The sequence below is a fragment of the Castor canadensis genome, chromosome 5 (assembly GCF_047511655.1).
Source record: "Castor canadensis chromosome 5, mCasCan1.hap1v2, whole genome shotgun sequence".
NCBI classification, from domain to species: Eukaryota; Metazoa; Chordata; class Mammalia; order Rodentia; family Castoridae; genus Castor; species Castor canadensis.
In genome coordinates, this window is record NC_133390.1 from 51722955 (window position 1) to 51738100 (window position 15146).

Here is a 15146-nt window from a genome sequence, read left to right on the forward strand (position 1 = left end):
AGAATTCAGTAGAGAATCCACCAGGTCCTAGACTTGTCTTTTTTGGGAGACTATTGCTGCTTCAATTTCATTTTGTGTTATAGATATATTCAGGTGATTAATATCCTCTTGGTTTAATTTTGGATGATCATAAGTATCTAGATATCCAGTCATTCTTCATGATTTGCAAATTTATTAGTATATAGGTTCTCAAAGTAGTCTGTGATGATTTCCTGGACTTCTTTGGTGTTTGTTGTTATCTCTACTTTTGCATTTCTGATTTTACTGATTTGGAGTTTTTCTCTCCTCATTTAATCAGGTTTTCCAGGGGTCTGTCAATCTTATTTATTTTTTCAAAGAACCAGCTTTTTGTTTCATTGATTCTTTGTATGTTTTTTGTTTATTTGTTTGTTTCTATTTCATTGATTTTGGCCCTTATTTTTATTTTTTCTCTCCTTCTGCTTGTTTAGGGACATGCTTACTCTTGTTTTTCAAGGAGTTTGAGATGTAGCATTAGGCCATTGATTTGAGATCTTTCTGTCCTTTTAATATATGCGCTCATGGCTATAAACTTTCCTTTTAGTACTGACTTTGGTGTGTTCCATAGGTCCTAGTAGGTCATGTTTTCATTTTCATTAACTTCCAGGAACCTTTTAATTTCCTCTTTTATTTCATCAATGACCCATTGATCATTGAGCAATGTGTTGTTCAGCTTCCAAAATATGTTGGCATGTTCTTTACTGTTGTTTTGGTGTTGAGTTCTAGTTTTAATGCATTGTGGTCAGATAGAATGCATGGGATTATTTCCGTTTTCTTATATTTGCTGAGGCTTGCTTTGTGCCCTAAGATATGATCAATTTTGGAGAAGTTTCCATGGGCTGCTGAGAAGAATGTACATTGTCCAGAATTTGGATAAATATTCTGTAGACATCAGCTAAATCCATTTAATCTATGGTGTGATTTAGTTCTAGGATTTCTTTATTGACTTTTTGTTTGGATAATCTATCTATTGGTAATGGGGGGTATTAAAATCTCTCACTATCACTGTATTGGGGTCTATATATGCTTTTAGGTCCTTCAGAGTATGTTTGATGAAATTGGGTGCATTGATGTTGGGTGCATATAGGTTGATAATTGTTATTTCCTTTTGGTGTATTTCCCCTTTTATTAATATGGAGTGTCCTTCTTCAATGTAAGTTTGAAGACTACTTTGTCCAAGATAAGTATTGCTACTCCTGCCCATTTTCAGGGGGGGTCATTGGCTTGGTAAATCTTCTTCTAGCCTTTCACCTTTAGCCAGTCCTTATTTCTGTCGATGAGATGGGTCTCCTGTAAGCAATAAATTTTTGGATCTTCCTTTTTAATCCAGTTTGCCAATTGGTGTCTTTTGATAGGGGAATTAAGTCCATTAATGTTCAGTGTTAGTATTGATAGGTATGTGGTGATTCCTGTCATTTAGTTGTCTTTGTTGTTTAAGGGTTTGATTATGTGCAGCTGAATCAGTGCTACTCTCTACTTTCTTGCCTTTTCTTCTTCTGTGGTTTGGTACTGCCTCCTCTTTCATGGTTTTGTTTGTTTTCACTTTCTGTGTGTAGAATTCCTTGAAGAATCTTTTGTAGTGGTGGCTTGGTGGTCATATATATTTTTAGTTTCTGTTTATCATGGAAGACTTTTATTGTTCCATCTATTTTGAATGATAGTTTTGCTGGGTAGAGTATCCTAGTGTTGAAGTTATTTTCATTCACTGCCTGGAATATCCACTTCATGCTCTTCTTGCTTTTAAGATTTCCGTTGAGAAATCTGCTGTGATTTTGATGAGTTTACCTTTGTTTGTTATTTGTTTTTTCTCTCTCACAGCCTTCAGTATTCTTTCTCTATTGTCTGTGCTTGTTGTTTTAATGATAATATGTCATGGGGTAGTTCTATTTTGGTCATGTCTGTTTAGTGTCTTGGAGGCTTCCTGTTCCTGAATGGGCATAGTTTTCTCTAGGTTTGGGAAATTTTCTGTTATTGTTTTGTTGAATATATTATGAATTCCTTTTGCTTCCACCTCTTCTCCTTCTTCAATGCCCATGATTCTCATGTTTGGTCTTTTGATAGAGTTGGTGAGTTCTTCCATATTCCTTTCATAGGTCTTGAGTTGTTTAACTAATAACTCTTTAGTTTTTCCTTTAATTTCTATTTCATCTTCAAGTTCTGAAAGTCTGTCTTCTGCTTGTTGTAGTTTGTTGGAGTGGCTGTCCATTGTATTTTGTGTTTCTGTTTCATTCTTTTTTCTGAGGTTTTCCACATCATGGGTCACTTCCTCTTTAACATTGTCAATTTTTGCCCTTAATTCATTTACCTCTCTATTTATGGTGTTCTCTGTTTCACTTTGGTGTTTATTTAAGGCTCCTATGAGCTCATTTTTTTTTGTTTGTGTGTCTTCTCATATTCTTTATTTTTGTTGTCTTGGAATTTCTTGAGTGCCTCTTGTATGTTTCGGTTGACCGTGTCTAGTAACATCTCCATGAAATTCTCAGTGATTACTTGCAGGATTTCTTCTTTCTTGATGTTCTTTATGGGCTTCGTTGGGTTCCTTTGCATAGTTTTTCTTTGTTTTGTGGAGTCTGGAACTGGTTATCCATTTTCTTAATTTCCTTTTGAATCCTGTATTAATTTATTTTTAGGGGGAAAATGTTTTCCATCCCTTTGTTGTTTTCTCATCATTACTTGGTACTATGTAACTGTGTTCTTGATAGGCTATTGGTGGTTTTAGTCACCTGTTTACTTTCCCTTGGTTTAATTTTGTTTTTTGGGTGTGTTCAGTTTTAGGTTAGTGGATGTTTGCTGTTTCTGTCCCTGGTCTGTATGTAATTTAGTATTAGCTAAGTTACAATAGTAAAACTGACAAAAACAAAGAAAGAAAGAATAAAAAAAGAAAGAAAACCAAAGAAATCAACAGGGAGAGATGGTGGACATACAAACAGGGAACAAAACAAAGAAACAAACAAACACACAAAAAAATTCCAGGTTCTGGAACAATAGAATTTCAATCTTAGTTGTTCTGATGTTACTCCTTCAGAAGCTCTGTCTTAGTCTTGCCAGGTGATCAGAGATACTTGCCAGTTTTGTTTCCTGTCTTTCAGTGGTAGCTGGTTAGTCAGCTCCTCCCTCAATGAAGTGTGGCAGTTTGAGTTTGTATATTGTCCTCAGGTTCTGGAGATCAGCTCTATGGCCTACCAGCTGTCCTGCTTTGGGGTTGGGTTTTTGCTGTGTTGGCTTATTGGGGGCTTCTTTGCCTTGCTCCCTTTATCTAGGGCAAGGTCAGAGATCCATCAGCCAGCTCCCTGATGTCAGTGTGTCATGCTGGTTTGCTGATTGTTTTTCAATTTGCAGTGTCTTTTGAGTTTGGACATTGCTCACTGGCTCAGAAGATGAGCTTTGTGGACTGCTGTCTTCCCCATTTCAGGCAGCAGCTTATCACCCACCCACTGTCAGCCCTTCTGCCTTTCCAGTCTTTGTTTACTGAAAGATCACACCAAGACCAGTTCCTTACCTCTCTCCCCTTCTCCGGTGTGCTTAGAGCACCCCACACCCTCTGCTGCATGTTCCTTTTCAGTTCCTTGTTTATTATTCAGTTTTGTTTTGTTTTTTTTGTGGGGCAGGGGTCAGTCTGTCCAGGAGGCTATGCTGGTTTATCCCGGGGTCGGGTGTGTGTGTGGGAATACTGCATGCCATTTATTTGCTCACTTGTTGGTCTGCCAAATGTCTCCCAAGCAGGTTTGGAGCCAGTGTCTGGCAGTGCCGGAGCCCTCCTGTTTTCTCAGTGTAACGTGGTGTGGAGAAGCTTTGTATGGCCTGGGACTTCAGGATGTGGAAGTTTTGGTTCTTCTTAGTGCTTTTTCTCTGCCAAGGGTGGCTCCAGCATCTCAGCAAAATTTTTGATTTACAGAGATCATGCTGTCTGCCTCTGCACTGTAGTCACCATCTTGGATCCACAATCCTTCAATTCTTATCAACTGTGACACTTCTCAAAGCATCTCTCTCTGACACCTCCCATATAAATTAGGTTTATTGTTAAATTTTCTTAAAGCATACTTTACTTTTTTCCACAGCATAAGCAAATATATTTACAAATGTGTTTTTATGTGCATGATTGTTAGTATAAAAACTAGCTTCTCTGTAGTCTGTAGACTCTGTGACGTAAGTATCACGTTTGTTTGGCTCAACATTGGACCCCCAGTACTTTGTGTCTGACCTGTAGAAACTGCTCAATAAATTATGTGGAATAAATAAATAATGAATTAATTGATGCAGAAATTTCAAATAGTGGAGTGTGACTAAAAAGTGGCTCTTTTTTCTTTCTTTCTCCCTCCCTTTGTAACCCATTTTAACTGGTTTCATTAATCTCTGTTAGTACATGTGTATGAAGATTTTCAACCAAGTTGCATCCCTTTCACCCTTAGAAAGGGGCTCTTGTACAGGCAAAGCTATGAAATTATATTCCAATATTCATTATTGTTACCATGAATATACTATTGAATATAAATTCATGTAGAATATATCAGCATGGTGTTCTTTTGATTGATTCCTGTGTTGCACCTTCTCACAAATATTTTGCAAATCATATATATTAAGAAAAATATTTCATTCTGAAATAATCATACTAGTAGTCTGTTGTCTAATTAATTAGAGGAAATGAGCTTCAAATAATGAAATTATTATATTATTATTAATTTATAATGCTCACACTTCTTGAAAGGATGAAGGAAGTCTATATACCATAATATCTTCAAAGCTACTTCAGAATAATAAAATGTATAAGTATCCTAAAAAGGAACTTGGTGAGTTATTAAGGAAAGGCTTTTAAAGTGACTTAGTTCAATCTGTCAGTTCTCCTACTTCCCTAAAACTAAGATACTAGGATAAATGTTCTAAACTAAATACTTCAGAGCATTTAATCATTAGATTACTTGAGGAAACCCTCAACAGAGAGACAAATGAGGGAGGCGGGCAAAGGGAAATAAATGTACACTCATTCATGTCAGAGAAAATTGGAGTGGGTTTTTCTCTTAGGAGATGCCTTTAGCATTCATATTTCCTTATAGTATACAACAGTACCTTTAGGGCCATAAAATTTTGAAATGTTTTCTTGATGGCTAAACATATTTTCTTCTTTGTTTGAGGCATTATTCTGAAAGTACATGGTGTCTCTTACTCTTTGTTTAGCAAGACAAGGACACTGTACATTACAGACTATATATGTACATAATAATAGATATTTCAGATGGAGGTTTTATTTTTTTCATTTACCTTTTAATATGCATATTGCCACTAGTGTCCAAAAACCATGTTTCTTTAATAAAGAAATTCAATTCTTTATTAAAGAAATATGGTCTCTAGAATTTAAAAACCAGTGATTTCACATGGTGAGCCAATACGTCCTTCTCCTAGAGGGAAGACAGTCTATCACCAGGGCTCTTAATTCAGCAGGACAGTGGTCTCCTTGTGCAGTCCCAATGCCTCTTTTCCAAGGTCCTGTTGTTTGCTTCAAAGGCCTTTAACTTAAACTTTGATCTTTTAAAATATGTGCATTTTTCTCTTCTCTTTTCTTGTGAAGTTTTTAAACAGTTTCCAATCATTTAAAGTCTATTGGATACTTTCTTATGCTTCTTGAAGAGCAGGCTTGTGTGGGTGGTACAGAAGTCCCCAGAAGAAGGCTATGCTCCCTGCAGGGACAGAACACCTGTGGTAGATGCAGGGCAGCTGAGTGGTAGATGCAAAAGAGGTCAGTGAATGAGAAGATTGGGACATCACTGATGCCAAAGAACACATTCATGTTTTTGTGAATCTCTTCTTTATCCATAAAATTAGCTTTAGTTTAGTGAAAATTCATAAATCCTAGATTAGTGAATATACATTTGTAGAAATGATGTTTGATTCGAATTTTCTTTTCCTCTCCTCACCTATAATGGTATCATATACACTGGCCCATATGAAGGCCATATGTTAAGGAAGGATGAAGCTTTGATAAATTGCTAAGCCCATTTGTCTCTGCAAAAGTTATTCTTGAGAGTAGATAAAGGCACTTTCAAATGTGTCCATTTTTTTTTTCAGGTCACGAGGGTACTATTTAATAAATTACTTTTCTCAGGCACTAAGTAGCCACCTTTATACATCTGAAAAGGTTAATGCAGCTTTTCAAAGTGTCTAAGTTATTCCCAGAGAATAATTTATGCATTGAAAGACACTTACTTTTTATTTGGGAAATAAAACAGTAAAAAAAATGTGAAGTATAAATTAAAGACAGATAGATATAATTATTTATAATTGAAGCTTTTTACTACCAAGATTTATTTCTATGGATTGATTATACCTGACTACATCATATAAAATTTCAATATTCTTTTCCTACCAACTCAGAATTTCCTCTTATTTTTCTTGTTCTATTTTTTTTCCATACCACTAATAACAAGTACATTGCATGTTTTGATCATAGAGTTTGTTTTTTTCTGACTTCTTTCAGTCAGAACTTATCTATATAAGTTCTTTATAGATAATATTTTTCTAATTGCTATGTTTCTGGCTAATATCAATCATAAGTAAGCATTCAGTAATCATTTGGTGAATAAATGCAAGAATAAATCTATGTTGATAAAATTTACTTAAAAATGACAAATTTCCATATGTTGTAGAGTTATATGCATCATTTTTCTGGACAGCAGTGTTATATAATGGTTGGGGTGCTTTCTGGAGTCATTGAGCCTAGGCAGGAGACTTATTTCTACCATTGGCTGGCTGTTTAGCTTGGGCCACTGGCCACATTACCTAACATTCTGGGGTCTTTGGTTTCTTTGCTCCAGAATAAGGAGATAAATGACCTATCTTATGATTAGAAAATTGTAAGAAGTTTTGAAAACCTTCTGGTACAGTCAGTCCTTAAACCTCACTAGTACTATCATTAAATCAATTTATAAAAAGAATATTCTTTATGCACTCTTTTCCTAAATGAAGCAGAGTTATGACAATTATGTAGATATTAAGAAATATTTTGTCTCAATCATCTAAATCATTTAGTTCAAAGCATATTTAAGGCATACATTATTAATATAATTTGCTTTCTGGAGATTAGTAGAACATTAATTTTATTTATTTAACAAACTCCAGTGAGGTTGAGCAGAGTCGTGTAATCATTGCAAAGGTCAAGCTCAGTTTTGAATCTTGCGCTGCCATTTTCTGGGTCTGTGACCCTGGACAAGTCAATTAGAAACCTTAAGTTTTAGCTTTCAAATTCGTAACAAGGGGAAAAATTAAATCTATGTTAGTAGTTGAATATTAAACAAAACACTGCGCCTGCCACATAACAGATCCCAACATAAAGAAGGTTAAAAAGGACTGTTTTCTAATAAAATCTAGAGAACAGTGTTTAAGACAGAATTTTGCATCAGTTTATATAAAGTTGAGTGAGAAATGAAAATGAAATTACATTTTCCTAACTCTAAATTCAACTCTAAGCAGACAAATTATAAATTCATAGTTTGGAAGAAGCTATCATTTTAAAAGGAAATTATAATATGATCAATGTTGACGTTGTATTTGACAACAAATCACTTAGCTTACAATTTCTCTTTTGTGACTAAATAAAAAAGCCCAAAGCCTATTAGTTTAAAGATATTACATTTCTGAATTCTTTCTTCCTCCCCTATCCTCATTAATTTAAATTTATGAAGGTACTAAGTAAGAAGCTCAAATGTCTTGTGTACACATATCTTCAAGATTATTATTATCTAAGAATGCTATTAATATTTATAATGTTGGCTGGGTTAGGGCACCGTGTAAACCACTGTTAACACCCAGTTAGGCATGTTGGTTGCTGCACTTAGATAGAGAAGATGGGAAATGCTTTGGGTGAGAATCTGAGAAGAGTTTGATGGAACCACAGTAAGATAAAATGTACCTCAGGTCATCCCAGAGTAGACCACAGAAGTCAGCCTAACACTAAGCTTTTTAGCCACATCAGGACTGGTAGAGACATATGTGGAGTTGCATTTGTCTAAGAGCTAGGGAGCCTGAGCAGTCAGGATTTCAGGCTTTAATGAATATAAAGAGTCTTAACATAATCCCCCAAACCCAATAATTTCTTTCCAGAGAAACAAAATTAGGAACTGTGGTGAGGTAATATTTCCCTGCTTATAACTGAGCTAATGCTCATGTCTTCTGTGAGCAGAAGAAATGATGGAGACAGGGTTGAGGATGGGAAGTTTGCAAATTAATAGCTTTGTTTTGCTTTAGCTTGGTGAAATATAAAGAGCCTTGAGAAGTGTTGAAAATGCCATAAGCATTGCCAATATTATATGGATTGCAATATTAAAACTACCTATACAAGGTATAGGTGCATGTCTTTTAAAAATTCGTTTTCTATACCTTAGTATTAAAGCATGGATACGTGCAAATAGCATTATAAATCAAATTATGTGTTTCAGCTAATCGAGGCTGTCACTAGCCTGTGGGACATCTTTGTCTCAGAATACCTTTAGAGCACATGGCTTGATCAAAGGAGCTCAGGCCTAGTCACCACCCCTTCCTTTGGATGTCCTTGTGCAGGGTCCAAGTTGCATGACACTTTGTGGTGGTTCTGAAACTTCAGCTTCCTTCTGACTCTATCTCTTCTTCTTCTTCATTAAAAATATTTAATAAGGCTTTCAACTTCTATGATTATGTTATAGCTTTTGTTCAAAGTATGAAAGAGGGCTATATACCTTTATTTGGACAGCCTCAACTCTGGTCTAAAGTTGTTAGGCAAAGATGTTACTATTGCTGTTTGTGGTTCTTTCAGTCAGCATGAGCTTTCATCTGTTTTTGGTAATATAGATGTGCCCATCTAATATTTTTCACTGTTTTCAGAATGAGAAAGGACAGCTTTCCTTCTTTTTAATAAAATCTTGTTCTCTTATGATGCCTAAATTATGAAATGTAGCTGTTTAAAAACTTTCCTTAAGAATTTGTTTATTCATTATTAGATGAAAAGTTCCATTACACTGTACAAAATTTAGAAGTGGGTATGGCAGTGAATGCATGTAATATGAGGAACTGGGAGTGAGGCAGGAAGATTGCAAGTTCAAGGCTATACTGGGCTGTATAGCAAAACCCTGTGTCAAAAGAAAAGAAAGGAAATTTAAAAAATCAGCTGATGATGACAAATGGCAATCAAAACACCCACTAAGTTTGCTTAGTAACAGGTGATGTTTGTGCAGAAAACTTTACTATCAGAAATATGTGTTGAATTTTATTTCCTTCACTTGTTTTCCCTGTCTTTTAACCTCCCTGAGATTCATTTTTCCCTTTGTCCATGGATTAATAATTCCAATCTCATCCAATCCTTGTAAGAAATATAAATGAGAGACTATAGGTAAGTAATCTGGAACACCTTTGTGCACAGTTGCACCTAACAAATGTTGTTTTTCTATTGTGAGGAAATATTAAAGTTAAAAACTGCTTCAGTAAAGTAAAAATAACTCACCAACATAAATGTCTGAAGCTGAGGCCTTAGAACACACCTCTGTGTTGGGAGATCACAGTGTGGGTCTAGAGTCTCCAGCACCTTCTGGGACCCATCATGAGCAGTGGCAGGGTAGGGAACAAATGCATTTGGGGTGGAGTGTACCACTCTACTAAGACGCTCTCTTTTCTAGCAGTGTTCAGGAGATTCCAAAACAGCAGAACTATCTTACCATATGTTAAGTGTCCTGAGGAATTAGACAATGATGACATAGATGTGGCCAACAAACCTTAGAGTGTGGGTCAGCTATTTGTGGGAGCCTTTTGTTATGGACCATCCCAAAGGTTCAGAACTAACAAGATATGTGGCTGCTCTCCCCCAAATCATTAGGTTTGTGACAGAGTAGTGTGTTATAATGCCAAAGGAAGGAAGAAGCTCCCATTGAATTAATTTTTCAGTCTATTTTTGAGAGTAAACTCATACCTTCCTTTCCCACATCCTCACCAAAGTGAGTTTGTCCATCATAAACTTTTATTCTAAGATGATGATTCAAAAGCAAGATGTATTTCCTTCCTTTTGCTAAAGATTTGAGTAATCTTCCAAGACAGATCTTTAAGGACAGATACCATTTTTATCCCAAACCCCAAGCTTTTAAAATTCACCAAATTATTTGAGTAAATCTTTAAAGTTTCATTTTCTTTTTGTTTATTATGCATAGACCAAAACCACCAGACTGAAAGAGTGTTTTCAATGCTGTGAGAATAAGTTGAACACTGTTTCAAGATGTTTTCTGAACAATAAAAAAAATTACTACAGGTGTTTATGTATTGCAGTCAATTTCCACTCATTTATTCAGCCTACAATGGCATCTTTTAAAATCAACTTCTATGACTTTATCCTAAGAATTCAATGCTTTCATACATCTATTGTTGGTGCTTTCATTCTGCCAAGGAGCACTCATTTCATTGGAGGAACTATGATATTCACACACATACTACTTTCCTGTTGTTCCCTTTGCATTATCCCCATGTTTCCTGAGAAAAATGATGCATAAACCATTGAAATCATTAAGAGTAATGAAAATTCTCTGAGCTCGCGGCCACCTCTGTGTTGTCAGTAGAGGCAGGAGGAGGTGGTTTGGAGATGCAAGGGTGGTTGGCAGCTGGCTGGTCTTGCTCACGGCTGTTCCACTCATGCCTCTATCTGTTTCTCCCTGGAAAGGAAGGAGCCTTCCATGTCGAAAAAGGATCTGTCGCAGTCCCAGCTCTAGGACTTCTCTCAAACATGCAAGCTGAGGACACTCAGGTGTTGGCCTCAGTTCCTTGGCTTGAACCCGGCAGATTGGCCCATGAAAACTTCTGAATTGAGACAAAGGAAGGGATCTTCCAGAAAGCCATGCCCATTATCCTGGGTTTGGCACCCTGGAGTACACTGGAATTGGAAATCCTGCAATCTGAAGAGCAGACTGAAAGGTGACAAACAAGCTGAAGATGGGTGGTGCAGAGAGGTATAACATGACAGCCCCTTGATCTAAAAGTGTTAGTGAGAACCAACAACTTACTAGAGAGAAGACCAAGGATCAGAATTCCCAGATGAAGACTGTTAAGAAAAAAAAAAAGAGGATACGGTTTTAACTCATCAGCAGCTGCATGGCAAATGGGAGGGAAAAAAAATTTTTTCCAAGTAATACTAGTTGGAACTCTAACTTATCAAGTTCCTGCTTATTTTTTAAGTCTCAAGCCAATCAGAATTATGTTGGAGTCAAATTTAGAGAGCCACCGTCACCAAATGTTCTTCCCAAACCACCAAGCCACTGGGGTCCCTATTCCTTTAATCCTTCAGATAAGGAAATAATGACATTTCAACTTAAAACCTGGCTTAAAGTACAGGTATATATCAAGTAACCAATGCTTAAATTTAGTTGTGTTTACAAATGGTGGTCCATTAGTCTGAAACATTCAGTATGGAATTAATCTGTGTAAAATTGGTAATGTAAAAATACAATCAGACTATATCATTTGTTTTATGTGCTCTGTGCACTATGATGTAATAGTATCAGTGCAACTTAACTAATGATTGTACTTGATAATTCACTCAACTGAATAACTTTGAAGTAAGACACCTGAAGTGTCTTACTTTTTCTATTGTCTATTGCGGGAATAATTTAAGACTCATGGGGTCAATCAGTAGATTTACTTTTAGTGAATCAGGTTATCATCATGTAGCTAAGATATACAAGGATTGAAAAGTAGGAGGTGGACATTTTAAAGTTCAATGTTGTAAGAACACCCAAACCAATAACATGCCAACATCTTAATGCACTGCCAGAAGAAAATGTGAATTTTTCTTAATAATCACATTTTACTAAGTTGTACAGTTGTGAATGTGTGGTGAGGCACAGAATACCCCAGTGGCCCTGTTTTCTTAAATGCAGTGGAGAGGCATCTGTCAACAGATGCACCAAAACTTTTTTTTTTTCACAGAAATAGCATTGAGGATCACTCAATAGCTTTCAGAGAACATTCCTGTATTACAGCACTGTACAAGCTAATTCTGAGAGTGATCTGGCCTCATTCATCCCTGCAAAATTTGTTTAAGTAGGGCATTGTATAATGTGAAAGCTTTAAGTTCTTGTGCTAAAGTGCCAGTGTATGCTTGCTATTAATGATTTGGTTGTAAACTATATTTCAAAGAAATACTAGTGTAATATTCTTCTTTTAAAATTAAAAAGGTTAAGCTGCTAAAACAGTTCTTATTTTAAAGAGCTATAAATGCAGTACAGGATCATTCCCACAACCCCCAATTTTGGCTTTTACCAGTCCTTGTAACTATGTTTGTTGCCATTGACATGTTTTTTTTTTTTTTTGCAACCCAGATGGACCATTTATTATGTATCAGATGTAATTTCTTGCTTGACACCCCAAAGCATGTTTTAACAACTTAAGGGGTAAACACTGAACAGTTAATCCAGCAGCAAGTCAGGAAAATGTGGATCAACTTAAAATTTCTAATAGCTAATAATATCTTGTTTTTTAATTTGGCACCTTTTTTTTCAGAGTTATAAGCAAGACAGCTAAGTTGTATTTCTCCAAATAAATTCAGATGAAGTAATAAAAAAAAGAGTATTAAAAATTCCCTCAGATGTTTGAATCCATGTGACTTTGTGTGTGTTGGTATTACAAGATGCCTAGCCATGTTGTCTAATCTGCCACTTGGTTTGAATTCTTATTTACAATAAAATTTTTTCTTTTGCAAACATTATGATTTATACCTTAGCTTTTCTGGCACCAAAAGCCTGACTTTCTTGCTATGAGCAAACTGAAGTCAAATAATGAAAATAATATTGAAATATAACCAAAATCTCTGCCTTTGATTTTGATAATCATTTCTTGAAATCCTCAGGACTTTACTGAGTTTTAACTGCCTGGATATAGACTGTGTATCCAATAGAGTTCAAATTAGCCTCAGTCTTTCCAGCAAGTAGGAGTGGAGCCTGGTGATATATCCTCATAATAAATAACTCTTTTGTAGGTTTTGCAATGGAACAATTATGGTTGCTGCTGCTTCTAACAATTAGAGTGCTTCCAGTGTCTGCTCAGTTCAATGGTTACAACTGTGATGCAAACCTCCATAGTAGATTTCCTGGTAAGTCTGGACTTAATCTATTGTCCAATTGCTTCTGGAAGGAGTGATTATGTTTGAATAGTAAGTCATTTAAATACATATGGAAAATAAGGGTCCATTCCTTTGCATTAAGTGGATATTAACAAATGGCAAATGATGAGACATTTTTCTGGAGTTGGAATTAATATCCACATTAACATACAAAGTGTTCATCAAAATTAATGTGACTATAATTATTGTTCACAAATGTGGAATACATTGGCCAGTGCATAATAAACTTGAGAGAGGTTAGTTTCATTCAAAAATTTGCCTAATGGATGACTTTTTTCACAAGTTAATTCAGACTTTAAAAAATTTGCTTATATGCAAATAGATTTATTTAGGTATAATGCTTAAGAAAATGATTGTGAATTATTGTGTTATTCTCACAAAACACTACTTCAATAAATGCTGGTCACCATAAAAGTACACAGGTCAGCTTCAGAATGAATTTCACAGATACTAGCAATGTTGTGACAGGAAAGAGATTTTGACCATATTGATGAGCACGGCCCACAAGTTCCTAAAATCTGTGTTCAATGAGGTGATATTCTAAATTTTATTTATGATTTTGTCATTTTACATTAACTAGACTTATAGAATCAGGGTCAACAAAATAATATTTAGAAAATAAAGATTGGAGAACCAGAAACTACTTTTCCGTGTCTGCCTTGCAAACTGTATACTTATGACCATGTTTCACAGTATACAGACCTATCAAACACTCCTGTCTTTGAAGCGTCCTAGGGCAACAGCACACCTGTAAAGATAGAGCACTCAGTAGTTAGTTCCATAGCTGTAGTGAGATTTCTACAGCAGCATAAAGACTAGGGAGTATCTGAATGATCTCATGAACCCAGGTCTAGTGTCCAAGTTGTTGGACACAGAGGTCATGGTTGTGAATGCCTAAAGGTAAGTCCACAAAGTATGCTGAGGCAGAATCTTAATGATTGTGAATGTCACAAATGACTTTTTTTTCACATTTTTATTATGGAACATTTCAAACATAGAAAAGAGATTAGTAAAAAGAACATTCATATTTACCAGCAACTTTATCAATTGTCAACATTTATAAATTTTATTTTTTCTCTTCTCACCACTCCCATTTCTGGAATATTTCAAAGTAAACTTATTATTCATGTTTCTGTATGTATATTTAGTGGAAAAAAACTTAAAAATCATTATACTTCATATTTATATTGAATAAATTTAACAGCTCCTTAATATCCTTTAATACTCAGGTAAGTTGCTTCTAATGTGGTAACTTGTTCTGTAGATTCAATGGTCTGGATTTGGTTGAATGCAATGAATGGGTGTCACTCAGCACACTCTTCATTGCTTGTATGTCCTGTGAAATAATTAAAGCTAGAGTTTTGAGCAAATTGAAGTTCAGTTGTTCTGGCAAGAAGTCTTTTTCTATTATGTTGGATAGTGAAAGTATCCATATTTATTGTGTAGGCAATGAAGAGTCATTGAGTGTTTTTAAACATATTTTTTGAAAGATCTGATGAGGTCACATTTTGTTTAGAAAAAATAAGACATTGGAAAGAATCAAAGATGATTTAATCAAGCTAGAGAAGATAAAGACAAGAGAGAAATATCGTGAAGTCATTGGCAGTCGAAGGGGGAAATTTTATTAACAGCTATTTTTGCAGTGTGCTCATTAGAAATTGACTTGAGAGGGAAGAGGAAGGGAACACTAGAAGATATTATGATCTTGGAAAACGGGATGCTGATACTGTTACATTAAAAGCATAGGACATTCACATGCTTCCAAAAGAAGTTTACGTTTGGAAGTGATAGGCTAGAGGCATTTTAAAAGAATGTATAGTGGCAGCATCCACCAATAGAAATAAATGCAGACTTGGGTTTGAGAAGTGATGTCAAAACTGAAGGTAGTTTTATGAGAGTTGAATCCCTGTTCAATGTGTGAGCAATGAATAAGGGACAAGAATATGAAATGTTTGTAAAATGACAACTATTTAGATAACTTTGTGATGAAGGAAAGAGAAGAGAAACTGGA

The 15146-nt window shown here is 35.4% G+C and overlaps 1 protein-coding gene and 1 pseudogene across 1 annotated transcript in view; both read left to right on the plus strand.

Annotated features, from left to right (window-relative positions):
* Positions 1–15146, plus strand: part of Zpld1 (zona pellucida like domain containing 1) — a 67041-nt gene that overhangs the window by 14299 nt on the left and 37596 nt on the right. The window contains exon 2 of the mRNA XM_020154933.2: positions 12992–13105. Coding sequence (XP_020010522.1) covers positions 13000–13105 — 106 coding nt within the window. The 5' untranslated portion in view covers positions 12992–12999. The remainder of the gene's footprint in view (positions 1–12991; positions 13106–15146) is intronic.
* Positions 10694–11364, plus strand: LOC109679869 (proline-rich nuclear receptor coactivator 2-like; annotated as a pseudogene).